General features: G+C 38.3%; 1 protein-coding gene across 1 annotated transcript; it reads right to left on the bottom strand.

The window, feature by feature from the left end:
• Positions 1-6,412: 6,412 nt before the first annotated feature.
• LOC139712634 (GH3 domain-containing protein-like) lies at positions 6,413-15,843 on the bottom strand. Its single transcript, XM_071624443.1, has 8 exons — positions 15,765-15,843; positions 14,402-15,069; positions 13,186-13,543; positions 12,129-12,264; positions 9,635-9,799; positions 8,827-8,975; positions 7,658-7,761; positions 6,413-6,634 (listed from the first exon to the last, which is right to left on the bottom strand). The coding sequence occupies exons 1-8, from the start codon at positions 15,841-15,843 to the stop codon at positions 6,413-6,415; spliced, it is 1,881 nt and encodes a 626-aa protein (XP_071480544.1).
• Positions 15,844-18,827: the final 2,984 nt, after the last annotated feature.

Genomic DNA, 18,827 nt, shown 5'->3' with positions numbered 1-18,827 from the left:
GAACCTCCGCTACGAAAAGATGGATCAGACAGTCATCACAGACTCTCTTCACGCCGCCGTCGCCCGATGGACTGGGGTTAAGCTCACCGAGTTTGCCTTGGCGGAAAGCAAGCTGATTCCAAAGACTAGCCCGGGTGATTTTTGTACACACAGCAATTTCTCCATCTATGTGATGTACATAAAAATTTAGTAAATGCAAATGATGCGTCGAATACATCAATGCAATGTGAGGGAAATGTAACTATATTTGCCGACATGCATCGGTTGCTCATTTTCCCACTAATATTTTTTTTTAAATCTCTTAACATTTACTTTACGTCATTCCATTACACTGTGACATCACGATCTGTTGTAGCCTTCCATTCTAACGATCATGGCAAATGGATTTAACGCAAACATAAAATATCAAAACTTTTGAACAGACTGTCCTTTTTTCCTCAAACTTCCCCAATGTATCCTTCTAGTAATAATATGTGCAGCATTCAGAATGTTGGGGGATAAAGTCCTCTTTAAACGCTCTCAGGCTGAAAATCAGTCGTCGCGATTTAACTATAGACGTGAGTTAATGGATGTGTATGAAACTACAATCTATCATTCGTCAAAATACACATTAGAGGCTATCATGGTTATAGGCGGTCGCTGTTTTCGTTAGGTCCCAGCATTTTGAGATAACCCTTATACTGTACATAGCACGTACATAGAAGGGTACATAGGTCAACACTGTCTGGTAATTTTCTTGTAGTATAACTGTTCCGCCTAGACCACTTATCAGCAGTATCATTCATCTGGTTCTAACAGAATAAGACATCGCCTTGCAACGTAATGGAAAAAATTCATCAAGGTCAAGAAGTTATCAAATACTTCAACCCATACGGACTCTAGTATTTATAGGTCTACATAATTATTATGTCTGTTTTGACATTGCTCCAGTCAAACTTTTGTAACTTACACTTAATCGTTTTTACGATAACCTATCCAAATCACCATAATAATGTCTTTTTATATAATACCTAAAAGTATTGCACGGACCTTGGGAGAACTGGTACCGCTGCCGTCCGTTTCACCCCCTTCCTTAGAGCGATATAATAATGATGATGATAATGATTGTAATAATTATAATTGTAATAATAATAATAATAATAATAATAATAATAATAATAATAATAATAATAGAGACTCTCATAAAGCGCTTAAACTACCTAAAAGATACTCATGGCGCTGTGGAATAGAGTACATAAGAGTATCACAGATGTAAGAATAAACAAACAAACAATACACGTACATACATATAGGTAAACAATAATTGTCAGTTGTCATATACAACATATACATACATATATACATACATATGCCTACATATTCCTATACTGTGCCTTTACGAAAAAAGCAATAGGAAAAAAATGATGGTGTTCTTATCGTTAATTTTCAATGGGAACCCAGGGACTGTCAAGAAAAGCAAGTTATACATAATGAATGTACATGGTCCGACACTGCATGCTGTCTTTTAGTCTATTTTTTTTTTGTAGGCTCATGCACTGACATGTAGGCGCTCTTATACAACGTCACTTTGACTGACAAGGGCGAGGATGTTATGAAGCTCTTTAGCTATACTTGGGTGAGAGTTCCCTAGTACGAGCCTAGATCCTTGCTATCACGAAGTGGGTATCAAGGGGCAGAAGCTAAAGGTTTACAATCTAAGCTGTCGACTGCACCGCATGACAGTATTTATTTCCGTGTCAGAGAATAATGTAATACAATGTACTGCGGCTGACGTGGTAAGCTATTGTAGCTTGCCGCAATTTTTCGACACAATCCTTGATTCATCGACATCCAGAATGAATACCAGTTATCAAAATTTTTATCTAGATAGGGTTGTTTTTTTTTTTTTGAAAAAATAAGTAAGTATGAAGAAATTCTACTCGTGATTTAAGTGAGTGATTTAATCTCCTTTTCGTTGTCACTTGATGTGAGAGAGAAAAAAAGACAAATCGACCTACTTTTATTGAAGCGAACAGGGCCTTGTTTCATGAAGCTGTTCGTAAAGTTACGAACGACTTACGAACGACTGGTGATCAGTTCTGATGTGCTATACTTATCAGAATTTCAATAATTCAGCACAAGAACTGATCGCGAGTTGTTAGTAAGTCGTTCATAACTATACGATTGAGCTTTATGAAACACCCCCCCCCCCCCAATAGATAAATCCAGTATCGACTGTGCCAACACGCAGGCAGTGGTGCTGTTACTTCCCTGCGATCAAGGACAATATCCCTGAATTCATCACGATGATATTCGAATATCAATCTAAAACAGCGAGAATGTAACGAATCATGTATATGCATATCATACATGTATATATATATATATATATATATATATATATATATATACACATATATAAGAGAATACAAAGCACAAAGAGAGAACAGCGAATAACCATGTCATATTTTCTATTTCTTCGTTTCGGTCTCTCAATACGATCCTATGGAATTCAGCTTACGAAAAGGATGAATTGATGCCGTTCTATCTGATCTTCGTTGAGCTCAGACATGTGAATGAGATGAACGCGAACAGACCGAGAAGAACTTCCGAAGAGCTGACTATGGTAAGATGTAATGATTGTTGTTGACGTGATCATCGCTTCTGGAAATGAAATCACAAATGAAATCATACCCTCACAAATGAAATAAAATGATATGAAATGAACTGAAATGAAATGAAATGAACTGAAATGAAATGAAATGAAATGAAATGAAATGAAGTGAAATGAAATGAAATAGAATGAAAAGAAATGAATGAAATGGAATGAAATGGAATGAAATGAAGTGAAGTGAAATGAAAGGAAAGGAAATGAAAGAAGGAAAGGAAATGAAGTGAAATGACGTGAAATTAGATGAAATGAAAAAGAATTTACTTACGAAACAGCAACACTGTTACCAATCTAATTAAAGCCTCTCTTGTGACAAAATGATATCATGCCAGGGCAGCCGTGCTTCTATTCTGACCTATAACTTATTAGAATGCAATACCCAAGCACTTGATGGATCCTATGTTTATACTGTCCAAGGTTTCCTAAAAGGTCAAATGACATTAAAGATCATTAACAATTTTGGGACCGTTGCTATACACAGAAGGAAATTTCCCCCATCTTAATGCACCCTATTGTATCATTGCAAAGAGTGTATTTTTGTTTTCGAAACTCACACTGAGCTGCCGCTCGTCTTCAAGTATCTAACGTACTTTCAATTACCTACGCGATATTCTTTCACACTTCTCCTTACTCCATTCTTCAATTTCATAGTAGGCCCTATAATGCGTATCAAACAAGTTATTGTCCTAAATTAGGACACAATATGGCAAAAATAATTTCCTAATGTTTCCATATTACAGATTGACAAGGAGTTTCGATCGCGCAACGCCGACTACGACAGACTACGACGTGAGGACGCCATAGCGCGACCGCGGGTGCATATCGTGCGGCAGGGAACCTTTGAAGAGTTGAAGCACTACCTCATCGAAAACACGAACGTCACCGCCAACCAGTACAAGGTGCCGAGGAAACTGCGCACCAAGGAAATGTTACACGTCATGCTCGATAATGTTGTGGTCCAATGAAAAGGCCCATAGCACATGAATATTCATTAGAGTCTGTTAGAGAATGCTAGAGAATTATAAAAGTCAATGCCCACACTATGTGCGATCTTCGCCTATAAAATATTAGCAATCTAAAAAGATCTTGCATGTGTTGGAGCGATGTGTAACACTTGAGATGAACAATGGACAGGGTTGTTAGTTGACATTTATTTCTACGTCAAATATCACTTTGTAAGAAACATTTGCATCAAAAGAACGTGTGACACTGTTGTGAGTGAGCGCATGTAGAAATGGCAATGAAGACAAGGATTACTCGATATTCACACTTATAGATGTGCCAAAAGTGTTTGCAAAAAGACGAACAATAGGGAAAGGTAAAGGTGACAGAGAATTCAACAAAATGACATTTATTCTGTTTTATTTCATCTCAATTTTATTTCAACACAGCAGTACAAGAAACTTGCTCAACCAGTTTCGGCTGTTCTGCAAGTCCGTGCGTATACAATCTGAACAGCAAAAACACAGCAGAATAGATTTAGAGTAAAAGGAAATATACATAGTTATGGAGAAAAACAAAATATGTGTACCCAAAGCCTGGAGAGATTGACAAAACACTGACATAATGATATAACAAACAAACAAAATAACAATGGTGATCATCTCATAACATGTCAAACTTTGTAGTAGGCCTAATTATCCGGAATGTGAGATCTTAAAAAAAAAATGTTAGACTACAACTACGGCTGTTCTACACAGGATTTAAATAGATTATTTTGAAACTCATGATCTTTTATCTCGTCTGAAATATCATTTCACTCTTCACTCCCTCTGTATTGTAAACTTCTGCGTTAAAAATGGTAATATACTTTAACATAGGCCTTAACTCAAATTTTAACATGGTGCGTTCAAAAATTAATTCGTATGTTTAAAGGGATGGTATAGCTTTGGTTGAGGTGAAGATCCAGCTATTACACAAACTTTTTGGGAGATACTTAGAAACCACTTTATGACAAAGCAATTCCAATAAAAGATTGGACCCACCCTATATTAGGGTCGCTTCATTTTGGACATCTCAGCCATGAGTCAAAACCAATTTTCATCAAATAAGCTTTCGATTCCTCGTAGAATTATGCGCTCTTTCATCTTTCATAAGAGGTTTATCATTATCAACCAAAAAAATCCTAAAAACCAGTTGGAAACGTGAAGCCCCATCTCCGACGAATCTGTACCATCTCTTTAAGTAGAAACAACTGATAAAGACCTTAGAGGTAGACTTCATATGAGCGATCTTGTGCATTTCATGTAAGATCCTGCGTCTTTGGCTCATTTCACTTTTGTAAAGACCCAATTGATCATAATCGTGTATCGATTGTGTGGCTTGCCTTTTAAAAGTGAAATCTCCAAAATTCTTATAAAATCATAAAACAGGGATAATTCTCAAGATTTTTTGAAATTAAACAATCCGACTGGATGAATAATGATCTACATCACATTAGTTGAAGTTCAGAACATTAGAATGGCCGACCTGGTATAATCTTTGCCATTCAGAAACCAACATTTTGTCATATTTACCCCACACTACATCACAGTTATCAAATCTTCTTTGTAATAATCTTATATTAAAGACATGATTTACCATTTGTAGATGAAACAAAAACCCAGTATCAGTGCTTTAAAATAGCTCTAAAACGTGAGTTAGGGACAAAAACAACCACTGTCAAAATTTGAATTGGCATAATTGATTTTAAGTATTGTCAAATACACAAAATGAGAACAATAGTTATAACAAGAATGCTTCCAGACTAACCCGTCGAATGCTATATGGTTTATTGAAAAAAATACAGATATCTCCCTATGTTTTAAGCTTTACTGCGAAAATTTAATATGCTACGATATTTTTTGGTACAACAGATCTACACATAGCAATTTTGCATTAAATGTGATATCTTGAACATTTTAAAATCACTGCTCCCAAAGATAAACTGGAACTTTAAAGCTGTCTGCTGTTGTGATAAACAGCTGCATACATTCTAAAAAATAATGATAAATTGACATTGGGAAGCAGATCAAAAGAGTAAATATACAACAGATATATTTACTTCTGTAATGATTATCGCTATCATGAGATGATGAGTGAGACACTTTATTGTCACCAAAATTAGAATACGTTTAGATCAATATAGATTTTATTTGGAACATCTCGGTAAGGTATACGCGTAATAAGAGATGGCTCACACAAATACTTTACCGTAGGTCCTGTAACTTCATGATTATATTCCATCGGTAATAAAGTACAATGAAGAAAACTCTGAATAAGTTTTGATTGAAACTGAAAACTGAAAAGCTTGCGTTATCCACTACCTCACCATTTCTCTTACATTATAATAATTCTACCTCAAATGTATATATCCCTGCTGGAAAGAACACAGTGTCCTACAGTGTGTTCACAGTGTCCAACAGTGTGTTCACAGTGTGTCCACATAATGGACTATGTGAGCACGCTCGAATTTAACAGAGTGATGATGATTTCACACTGTGGTGTGGTTTCTCATAGAGTGTTCACGTACTAGTGCTCCGTTTCACACTGTGAATGATGATCCACAATGTGTTCACAGTGTTAAAACGTTCAAATTTTACAATGTGAAGAGATTTCACACTGTGTTCACAATGTGTTCACACTGTGGGACACTGTGCTCTTTCCAACAGGGCAGAAATCAAACTCCAAGGCGCAAATTATTTCAGTTTCTTTAATAATGCTCATATTTCTCACCATCAGAAGTTGTTAACTTTGGATTTTGCCAAAACACATCTTATTGGTCTAATCTTGAATGTGATTCAGCAGGACTTCTACCATTCCGTAGAGCCTAAGCTTTCGCGGCGTTTTGTACTGGTTGGCACTCGCGCCTGTGTTCTCTAGAACATAGGTCTTGAGTTCGTCGAAAGTGTCGGGTTTCACGAGATGAATTCTAGGGTGAGAAATCCCGTCGTCTGTGCGAAGTCTCTCGTAATCGCTGTTTCGGCGACGCAATTCAGTGTCGATCTGTGATATCAGGGGAACATTATATATGTCAGTGCTATGAAATTAAGCGAACGTGAGCTAATTTTGATCCTACAACCTTTGCTATGAATAGAGATCATTGTTATTTTTTTATAACTATCATTGTCATCATCACTGATCATTACTTCAGTACAAGAAAATCGTTAGTAGGCCTACAAAACAAATACCGAAAGCAAAATACAAGATTTGCATAAAATTTGTGGTATTGAATAATTGGAAATGCATTTTCCACGGCGCACCTCCCAGTATTAGGGAGATAAATAATCTCACTGGTACAATGAACCGTATTTTCTTTACTCCTTCAAAACAGACCAACATGGGGAAATAATCTAATATTTTTTCTAATTAAAACAATCTGTAAAACCCATTATGAAATAACACCCCATACTGGTAAAACTTAAAGTAGGTTGATTAATGACAGTGTTTCACAGTGATGACAATGGGAATACCTTTTTTTGCTGATTTATTTGTATTTTTCTTGAAACTTGAATTATAGGTTCCCTCCACACACAATCTTATTTATCCGTCATGAATGTACCCTTGAGAATAATTTCAATTTGTTTTGTACTAAATGTAAATTCAATTCAATTTCAATTTATTTTCATATTTCTCGATGAAAAAATATATCAAATACAACAAAATTAAATGAAATACATGATATCCAGCTGGAGACATACATAGAATACTGCAAATATATTATAATACATATAGTGGTCGACCTATGAAGTTTGGAATCTGTGAATGAATGCTAAAGAAATATGAAGGAACCTATTTAAATGCTTTTGTATATACTGAACTTATAACTTATAATTTATGTGTCACTTTACATTGTCATTGATGGATGTTGTAAACCCAGCACTGTATGATTTGTGTGAAAACCTAATAAATGAGATGAAATGAAATATCTAGCTCGATTCAACCAAGGTGATGTACAGTGTGGCGCAGTTTAATGTCTGTTCACTACTCATGCTATGAATAGTCCTAAAAATCAAAATGGTCACGTGCCATAGATTTTTGCTCCTCGGTGAGTGTGATTTTTCCTTGCCCGTTTTCTTGTTTCACCTCGAGGAAGATAAGGTAGAACGGCATGACCTCATCAGCCTCGAAAGCTATGACAAAAAGTAGGAAATAAAGAAAAATTACAAGAATGACAATTATGAAGAGGAAAACAATAATGGAATTGCGATAAAGATATTGATATTAATGACTTTGATGTAATCATAATCAATTGTAATGATGATGACAATATGAAAAAAAAAAACTTGTATGTGAATACTGCTCGATTTGACTCTATAAAACCTACCTGCGATTGTGGCATCTGTTTGCTTCATGATTATCGTTACACGTCACAATATCCATTATCGAAACCTCGACGTATAGGTGAAGCTTACTGCCATGACTGTATACTCGCGTTTTCGTCCACTACATATTTAATGTTCTGACAGTGCTAATCATTTAGGACGACACATGCCTAGCATATCAGCTCGAACAAACTTATTACGAGCTATCGCTCGCTGATGGCAGGACTGCAAATTGATAACTCGATTTCCCTAAAGCAAAGAAAAGAAATCTGAGAGATATAACAGCAAAGTCTAGTCAAGTTATTGATAGATACATAGCCTAAGAGCCTTAGCGGCCTTCTAGATAGCCCTTTCATTATTTTTTCTCTAATATAATTACGATTTTTCATAGAGATTAAAGATTAGTGTTATTTCATTATTATCATTATCATTATTATTATTATATGTTATATGATTTTAAATAATGTATGAATATAATGTATGTATGTATGTATGCATGTATACAATGGTTTTTGTTGTGAGTGGGTGTGTGTGTGTGTGTGTGTGTGTGCATGTGTCCGTGATATACCACGTTTGGTCAGATATGATTTGCCTAGTTGATCTGTATTAAGAATAAAGTAGGGGTTAAGTTTTTACTTTTCAATTCATTGTCACCTTCTGAGCTTCAAAAGTTTTAATTTCAGTCAGCATAGGTAAAAAAAAAATCGTTCAGGACCCCATGTACACATTCATAATGATGGAAACCATCTTCTCATATTTAGGCAGTACTCGACAAAACTGGAAACAAAAATAAAATCACGCAAGTCAAAGATGAATAATTATGACGTGTTGAGAAAGTATTCACAGTATTCACGCCGACTTGAATCCACTCACCAGGGCTTGTCTCGGGGATAAGGGGGCTCTCCGCAATGGCATAATCGCAGAGGGTCAGGCCGGGCCAGCGAGCCACTGCTGCGTAGACGCTCTCCCTCACGACTGCCTCTGTCAACTTCTCGTATCGTACATTCAGCATCGTTCCCAACCTGATAGTTGAAACAGGCAGAAAATAAAAATTAAGAAAAAAAAACCACCCACTTTGCGAGGTGTGCAGACGGTGAAGAAATCTCTACAATCAATTCTCTCTCCATTTCGCAGCTTTTGCAACCAAAATGGTTGGAATTGACGCACGTCGGGTTCGAGAATCTGTCAATCTTTCAAAACTAGAGAGTGATGTTGTTTTTGGTATGTTGAAAACCTTTGGAAGCAAAATGGAAGGGGCGATCGCACGAGACTAACATCCAGGAATACGGCCCACGAGTTCGACATCGGAAGAAGGTTCCGGTTCCATGAGTCATACGCATTGTACAGCCCACAAGTCAAACGGCTCATGAGTTCGACACAAGGCAAACAAGACCCACAAGTGAGACACTCGGCAAAAAAAAGTGTCGGACTCGTGGGTCTTTTGTTACCTAGTGATGTCCAACTCGTGGGCCTTGTCTACCTATAGTGTCGAACTCATGGACCTTATTTGCTTACAGTGTTAAGCTCATGGGCTGCATGATTCATGTGCTGTTTGAGTCGCGGGCTGTGTGAATCGTGGGCCAAATGACATGTGGGTGTCGAACTCATGACATGTGGGTGTCGAACTCGTGAAGTGCAACCAAAATGAAACTGTGAGGTCGTCTGTGTATTCAATACCTACCTGTACAGGACCTCCAAAATAGGAGTTTTGCCATCGAAAGCGACCACGCGAATGATGTCGCCCATACGATATCGGTAGAGCCCGCTGAGCTGGGTGATGACGACCTCGTACTGCTTTCCGACTTCCAGCTCGTCGAGTAGGAATGTCTTGGGCTGGTCTTTATCCCTGTACCACCACAACAGATTATGATAATGAGTGCCATCCATCCAAGGGACATTAATAGGCCTATACTATTACTTACAGTTTCCGATTTGTTTATTTTCACAGTTTCATATTCTTTAAAAAACAACAACAACGAGTCACTGTAGAAATAATAACAAGTGCAATTTTTGTTTTTAAAGGTCCAGTTCACCTTTGGAAACAGTGATTTAAAAAGGTTCAAGATGATATTATCTCTATTTTGATGCATATGTGGTATGTGCGTTGTATCACAAAACATCCTGCTATATAAAATTTTCGCAATGAAACCTCAAATATAAGGAGATATTAGTATTTATCTCATTAAGCAATAACTGTAGACGGTTTAGTCTGGCAACATTTTCATTATTACTACATTTGTATTCGCATTATTTTTTGTGTATGTAACAATACTTGACAGTGATTATACGGATTCAAATTTTTACAGTGGTTGTTTTTATCCCAAACTCACATTTTGGAACTATTTTAAAGCACTAATGCAGAGATGGGGTTAAATCCCTCCCCCTCCCCTGCCCAATGCTCGTGTACACAGTATACATTTATGTTCCACTGTATAATATGATTCACTTTTCTATGTACAGTGTATCTGGGGTCTTTTTATTTCTTTCTTTCTTTGGATATCTCGCACGGTACAAGTTATTAGCTTTTAGCAGGATCATCTCACAACAGGTGGTGGAGGTTTTAACCTCATGCAGTGGATAGACTGTGAGTTCGGGGCACCAATCAAGGCACCTCATACTCATGGCCTAGGTCTTATGGGAGGTAAACTACTCTTGTTCCTTATGTTAAAATTGCATTAAAGTAGACCTATTATACTTCTGGGGTTTTATTTATCTTTGTCGAAAGCCTCCCTTTTTGGGGTAGTTTTTTTTTTCATTCATGATTCATATACATGTCATATGGCATATGGAACTAAAGGATCGAGGACATCATAAGTATAGGATAGAGAGGAAATAAAGGTTCCATGACATTTTTGTTCCTGCGACAATTGCTCCCATGAAATTTCTGCACGGTAAGCCAAACATAACTTCTACGCCCAAACATAACCCTATAACCCTAACCATAAACCTCACATCATGAAACCTAGGATCCTAGCACAACCCTAACCATGTTAAGTTCTTAGAGAAAACAGGACCGGAATATTATTCTCGCCCGAGCAAATGTCGTGTCACATGGGCCAATTTTGCACTTTTTTTTTTCAGTCCAATTCCGTAATGCTGCATTCAATTAAGCGAAATTTAGCGTAGATGACATGTTCGCTATTTCAATTTTATGATCTCTTAATTCAAATTCATTTTGGAGCATTCAAATTACCTTTAACCTCATTCTAATTGACACTTTTTCAATTGAAATTCAATCCAATTGGTATTGTCACGTGATCACGCATATGCTTCGCTCGTTCACTCGAATTCATTTTGGGCATCCAATTTACGTCCTTTGCAATCAATATAGCACAAATGCTTATGCTTTGGTTCTTTCTTTATTTTTATTTTTCAACATAGTTATTGTTTCAAAGGCATGGTTACATTTCATATTTTCGTATTCATTTTAGAGATTTTGGCAACAGTTTTTTTTTTTCCAATGTGCTTATTAAGTCTCCCAGTCTCCCATATTGTGCATGTGGCCACAACTTATCTGACCCTTGAGCGCTTTATTCCGAGTGTGTCGGCCAGTTCTAGGGAGTCGAGGTTATATGATCATTAAAATGTTCCTATAATTCTTTCTCCGTCTTCTTGAGATATACGTCTAAATCTAACTTAAGCTGTCATGACAGTGAGAAGACAAAGTTAATCTATAGTATTGGTACATGTATGCCTCTGAATGTATGAATGAAAAGGGGCGTTACAGAACAATAAAATCCAGTTACATAGGGTCAAAAATAATACTTTTACTGCTTAACAGTGTGTGAATGAAACAGAACGTAACATAGAAATACACGTTAAAATGTTCTCACATTTTCAAAAAAAAAGTAACATAACGTTAATTTGAATAAAAATGTTTGGAATTTGACTGTCCATACGCGAAATTGAATGACTCAAATACCCTTTTCGGCCAGTGGTGGCGAATTTGAATGAAAGTGGGGTACCAGTTAATTTCAATGTCCTTTTCACGAATTCGAAAGCCACATGTGCAAAGTTCATCGATCGAAATGCTAAATTGGACGCACAAGCTGCAATCTTTAAAGACAGACTGTGCGATAACGAGGGGTTTTGCTAAATTGAATGAACCTTCTATCAAATGGACTAAAAAAAGTGCGAAATTGGCCGGGAAAATCTATAAAACTGTCCACACTCACGTATCTGGTAGGTCGATGAATTCGTAGATGAGTTCAGTGTTGACGGGGTAATAGCCTCTTTGCTTCTTGGAGAACCAGACAGCCTGACCCAAAATGGCCTCGGACGATCCGTACACAAATGGGAGTAAAGGAATCCCTGAAAAGTAGGATATGAAGTTGGTGATCTTTCGTCTTGAGTTCATCTTTTGTGAGTACACATAAATGATTCACAACTGATGTTCAAATAAAAATATCAAATTTTGAATGACCAATGATAAACGATAATGGACGAACACTGGAACGAGTAAAGTGGACTCCCGTTATAACGACGAAGTCCTCGAGACCGGCAGTTTTCTTTCGTTATACACTGTATCGAAATTTTATCGTTATAACCGAACAAATAAACAATAAATAACAATTAAAGAGTTCATAATTTTCCGGCCTGGACTTTTACTTCGTTTTATCCAGAATTTCGTTTTAACTGTGTTTTCGTTATAACGGGAGTGCATTGTATATACATCAATTACTGAATCGAAAAGCCTCCCACCACAAAGTGCCAACACATATTTACCTGAATGACTTATCTTGATAACTACAAAACAATTCCATTCAAAATTCAAGTAAAACTTCTTCTTTATTAAGAACCAATAATGATTTAACAATGATTACGTCTTTTAAAGGGAGTGATTGCAGCTACTAAACAATGGTGGGGAACAACAATGGCATTGAGTAAAAGCCAGTGATGGAATTATGAGGCAATTATAGGTGAAGCCAATTTCTCTACTAATTTGCATAAACTATGCCGTTGTGACCGATTTGTGTAGTCTAGAAACGTAATTTACTATGGAAAGTTGCAAATTCCATCACTTTCTTATATTGGTTTATGTTTTTAAACTTGCATTTCAACAATCTTGAACCTGGGGTGTCATTTTTCAAGTTATGCATGATCCTAAAATCACCACCCAACGGTGCAGTTCAGCCAATTTGAACTGACAGGCATTCTAACTAGGACGAGAACCGGTTGAGCCATTTTCTGGTTCTCTGTTCAATAATCATGCATCTAGGGCTGAGGGATTACCTGGTGCATACTTTGCCTCCATCGTAGGCCAGATCTTAGTATTATCGATGCCCACAACCACGGCCATGTCGGGCCAAATTCTCCTCATGAGCCCTTTGAACCCTTTCTCAAACTCGCGTCGCAGTTGTCTGGCCCTCTCTCGGTCGCCTGAGCCCAAGGTGGCCTCCAGAGCCGCCCTGACTCCATCGTCGAGTTCGATGTCCTTGTGGATAGTCCCTTGCTCGATGTCGGAAACGACGTCCGGCCACCTTTGCTCCAGGATTTTCATCATGCTCTCCATGTAGTGCAGGAAGAAAAAGTAAAAAATGCCGATGGACGGCTCTCGTAGGGCGAAGAGCACGTGAATGTAGCTTGCATCCTATACGTTTCGAAAAATTGAAATATAAAATAGATGTAATATGAAAAAGTGAAAGTGATGAAAACTAAAACCTGAAATTCTAATGACTCACAATTTGGTATCGGAATTTTGTATTTGAGGCAACTCTAAAATGCTCAGTCATATTGAAAACAAACAAACCGAAATAAGTTGGTACTGTTGTTTGATGTACATGTACTTTGTTGTTAAACAATATTCGTAACTTTACAATAAAACGGTGATGTTGGTTATTCCGAATGCTCGTTAATCCGAAAGTGAAATGAGATTTGTTAATCTGGCAATGAAAAGAAGGTGTGTTTGACTGTAAGCGAACTTGCGGAATAACAAATACATTGTAACTCTTTCTTTATTTTTCTGACTAACCGCAACCTTCGGAACAACCCACATTGTGTCGTTTTCGGATAAACGAACTTCCTGATTAACGAAGCTTTTATTTTCACTTTCCAATTAACGAAACTTGGGAAGAACCTAATTTTGTTTTCTGATTTACGAACCTTCGGAATAACGAACCTTACTCTTTTTTTGATAAACAAACCTTCGGAATAACGAACTTCTTTTTTTCATTTTCTGATTGATGAATCTTAGGAATAACACATCTTATTTTGTTTTCGAATTAACGATCAGAACCTCCGGAGAACGAATCTTCGGATGAACAATCTGCACCGTAACTGATAAGATAGCGCTACAGGCTTACGAACACTTGCCTTTTTTCAAAGACCCTTACTCTTTCAAATCTATATATAGTTTCGTTTACTTTAAGCTTTCTGAGCGAGGATCACTGAAAACATATAGGCTGTAATTCGCATTCAAAATTATGAGGTACAATTATTGTTTTCTAACCTTTATAGAACTGATCCCAAATGCATCCGGCGGACTGGTGAAGACATCCAGGCGACGACTGTCCTTCGGAGAGAAACATATGAACGAACCGATGTCGACTCCATTTTCTGCTTTCGTGACTCTAGGATGGACGTAGAAGCAGAATTCTTTCTGGAGAAAGCCGAGAGCTGGGCAGAGCTCGAACGCAAGTTTCGTCGTGCGGCAAAACACGGCGTCCAGGAGGTGCAACTTCATCACGTGCGGGATGTATTTTGACTGACCGGTGGTGCCCGTTGTCCGGCAATAACTGTCCAGCGTCCGCGGCGTAATGATGCCCGACTCCCCTCTCATCGTCCGGTCGACGTAAGGCCTGTAATGCTCGTAGGAAGTCAGTGGATGGCGTCGTCGGAATTCCTCCATGGAACGAATCTCGCCAAGGCGGTGTTCCCTCCCGTAGACGGTGTCGGCATTTTCCCGCAGAATGTCAAGTAGAAACCTCTCCTGAGACTGGCGAGGATTTTTCCAGGACTCGCGCAGGAGCGCCATCTCACGTCTACCATGGATGTAGCGACGAGTCACCTCGCGGATATGACGCAGAGTTGAGAGAATGTTGTCATGAGGTGATGAGCGCATGCGCGAAATGACTTGAAGCCCAGCGGTAGGTAGAAGGAAGAAGGCTCCAAGAGCCACTGTTGACAAAAACACACATTACCATGATAACCACACATATAACATACTACAATTAGCTCAAACCTTGTAGGAAGTGTAGTATATCAAGCATCATGTACTGTACCCAAAAGATTAAGAACGTATTCTGCCTCGGAGCATAAGATCAATGCATGTAGGCCTAATACTTCCTGTATTTTGTTGACTTGCCACAAGAGGAATTAAAATTCGGGAACAACCGAGCCGGAAAAAAAAATAAATCTGAAATCCGATTGTTAAAATCATTCAAAAAATCTAAGGGTTTTTTTACTAACAAAATGATAGAAGACATTAAAACAAAATTCGTTATTCTGTGGCGAGTTTAGATGATTATGTTTTGAGAAGACAGAAAAGCTCCGAAGCTCCCGATTATCCTCTTAAAGCCCGCCGCACACTACACGACTCACGACTATACGACCTTAGGACCATAACACCCAGTCGTACGACCTGCCAACGCACACTATACGATCAGACCTTACTAGTAGACTTACGACTGTTCTGTCTTCAGTGCATTTTACCAATGAGTACTGAAGCGCACGCAGTGTGCGCTTGCATTATACTGTATCTTGATCGGCTGAAAGCCTACGACCGGTCGTAGAAATTCAACATGTCAAATCTCTACGACTGGCACTAAGACCCAGTCGTACGACTGGAAACTGGCAAGAATGTGATGTCACACTTCCAGTCTTAAGGTCGTACGACCGGTCGGATCGTATAGTGGGCTGAGGTGGACTCCGCCCTTGTAGCCAGGGGAGCATTCTCATTGGTCTGGTCATTCATTGTCATTCGGCTGCTTCAAGCAAATCGAAGCGGAAAGTCGCACAATGCCCAAATGGTTCCCCCTTTTTTTTCGTCTGTGTGTGTTTGCTATGCTTTGATCTTTATCAGTAAATGTAAATCACACACACACACACACACACACACACACAAAAATAGGTTGAGAGAAAGCAGGTCGGTCTAAACTTTGGCCATGGATGTTAAGACGCGAATTCACAACAAATCGGCAAAATGTGTGACACTATACTCTGATGATTAACTGTTGCTGATTAAAGGGGCATTCCAGGCGATTTTCATAATATCACATCATGTAGCACATAACTCGACAGTTCCTTTGTATAGATTTGTGGAATTTATTGTGGTCCTTGAGCAGAGAAACAATACTCTGAAAAAAATCTTAAACAAATTACACTGAACAGTGTTGCTGACATAGGAGCCTCACATATTTCAGAAATGTAGCAGTGTAATTCCATTACAAAACTACTTGCTCAACAAGTTAACCTGTGTAGAATGTATCTTCTTCTGTTGTTCTGCTTCCTTGAGCCCCAACTCACGTATTCTTATAGTGAGCCTGCCATGTCATCATCCATGTTCATTGTAATTTGTCTGCCCAATCACTATAAATTCTGAAACATGATACTCGGCATAACTAATCTATAGTTGTTCAAATGTGAAAGTCTTAAAATCATCCGGAGGTCTCCTTTTTAACTGTTACCGACCACTGAAACATGGTCTATTTCCAGACGAAGGATCAAGAGGAAACCGAACTCTTTTTTTATTTCTGAACTAGGGTCAAACAATTAAAACCAATACCAAGGAGATAGAATACGTGAAATGATATCTATAAGTATTAGACTTCCTAAAGGCACTACCGGGGCCGTGACTTCTCTACTATATCTCTTTGTGTCACTGTGACGATGTGAATAGTCAACACGGTCAAGATGAGTGTTTTGGTAGATGTCGTTTCAGCCAGGATAAAGCAATTCCAGTCAGCTAGTGGACTTGTAGGTATTAATATCATTCAGAAGGAACTAGACGCCTTGCCATCTAATGGATTATCTATACACGTATAGGAAGCTTTCGATTACTGTATGACATGGTATCGACCGACGTGAATCTGCCATAAAACCATGTGCGCCTCACTTCATGTGACACATACATGTACTTGGAAGTCGTGGTTACGTGCTGCCTATGGGAAGAACGTTGCCCCTGTATGATTCTTGTGGAATGCACGTGCTACTATAAAAGATGTCGTGTAAACAGATATTACGACAAACAGCGATGCCAAAGAAAAGACCAGTAACTGCAACATGTCCCACGTCGGTAAAATCGGAGGTGATAAGAATAGAGACAATGTTGAAGAAAGTCAGTCTCCAAAAGTATGTACTCATAGCAGGCTGTTACCTATTACTCACCTTTCTCCTATAAAAAGGACCATCAATGTGTACACACAAATTTTTAATGACAACATCACTTTGCTTTGGTTATATTTATGTGTATATCAAAATGGCAATTATGACATAGTGATGACTGTCTGTAGTCAGTCCGCAGAGATTCCTAGTACACGTACCTCCCTGCTGAAAAGAACACAGTGCGCACAGTGTGTAAAACGATGTGAAACGCAGTGTTGAATACATTGCGAACATACTGTTTGAAATCTCTTCACACTGTTGAATTCGGGCGTTTGAACATGTTGTGACCATATTGTGAATCATCAACTCACAGTGTGAAACAGAACATTACGATGTAAACTCTCTGAAAAACCACACTATAGTGTGAAATCATCTTCACATGTTAAATCCGAGTGTTTTCACATACTACCAATAGTCGACTATGTAAACACGTTGTGAACACACTGTGGGACACTGTGTTTTTTCCAGCAGGGCTCTAGGACATGCTTATTCGCACACTTTTCCAGTGCTTCACACTGAAAGAATGCCGAAATGGTATGTGGTTAGAGTAAACTTTCCTCTCTCTCGAAGGTGTGGAAACGCCCGGAGTCTTTAGGAATCTTTCAAAAGCATACGGAGAGTTTGCCAAATGAATGCGGATTTGCTAAAAAACAAAATTGTGTTCCGAGTCTTGTCCGTGCCCTAGCAGACGCCAGGTTTTATCCGAAATGAAATACGGTTCGTTATCGCGAAGGTTTGATGTCCAGAATAATGAACTGCGGTTCGCTATTTCGAAGGTTAGGTAATCCGAAAAGGAAATCAGGTTCATTAGTCGGAAAATGATGTAAGATTCGTTATTCCCAACTGTAATCCCAAAGTTCTTTAATCAGAAAATGAAACAACTAAATCTTATTTTCGGATAGTTAACAAACATTTGGAATAACGAACATTTTCGTTATTTTCAGATAAACAAACCTTTGGAATAAGGAACTCTTCCTATATTTTGGGATTAACGGACCTTCGAATAACGAATATTATTTCATTTTCGGTACTATGAAGATTCGTAATAACGAATTGTGACCGAAAGCACGAGCACAGGCTGAAGAGCACTTGTTGATTATTGTAGTCCAGTGAAGGTATCATCCTATCTTGGATGGAAGGATGAGGTGTTGTTGGAGTAATTAATCTACCAAATTACACGAATAAGGGAGATCATGTATTACACTCACACTAAACTAGACGGAATTGGAATAAAATTGTCGCTTCCTAGTGTTATTCAACCTGCTGTCCTAAACGGTAAAGGCCTTGTCACACCTTTCCGGGCAGGCCTTGCGTGGGACTTGTGAAGAACAATTTTTGCTACCTGGAGGTCTACGCAGATGACCCGCACATGACAGTACCTAGCACGCATCTCACCCGTAGTTACTCGGAGTTGTGCAAGCAAGCAACAGGTAAGTAGCACGTGTCTATCAGTAAGACGCAAGTCTCACTAACTCACTAACTCACTAACATCCTTGTCCGCTCGCTTGCTCTTGCGTGCTGGAAAATCCCTACTCGCAACAAGCCCACGTAGC

This window comes from Diadema antillarum, unplaced genomic scaffold (assembly GCF_040938485.1).
Source record: "Diadema antillarum isolate AM-2024a unplaced genomic scaffold, OU_Dant_1.0 seq00001832_RagTag, whole genome shotgun sequence".
Taxonomy (NCBI): Eukaryota; Metazoa; Echinodermata; class Echinoidea; order Diadematoida; family Diadematidae; genus Diadema; species Diadema antillarum.
This window is presented reverse-complemented; position numbering and strand designations above follow the sequence as displayed.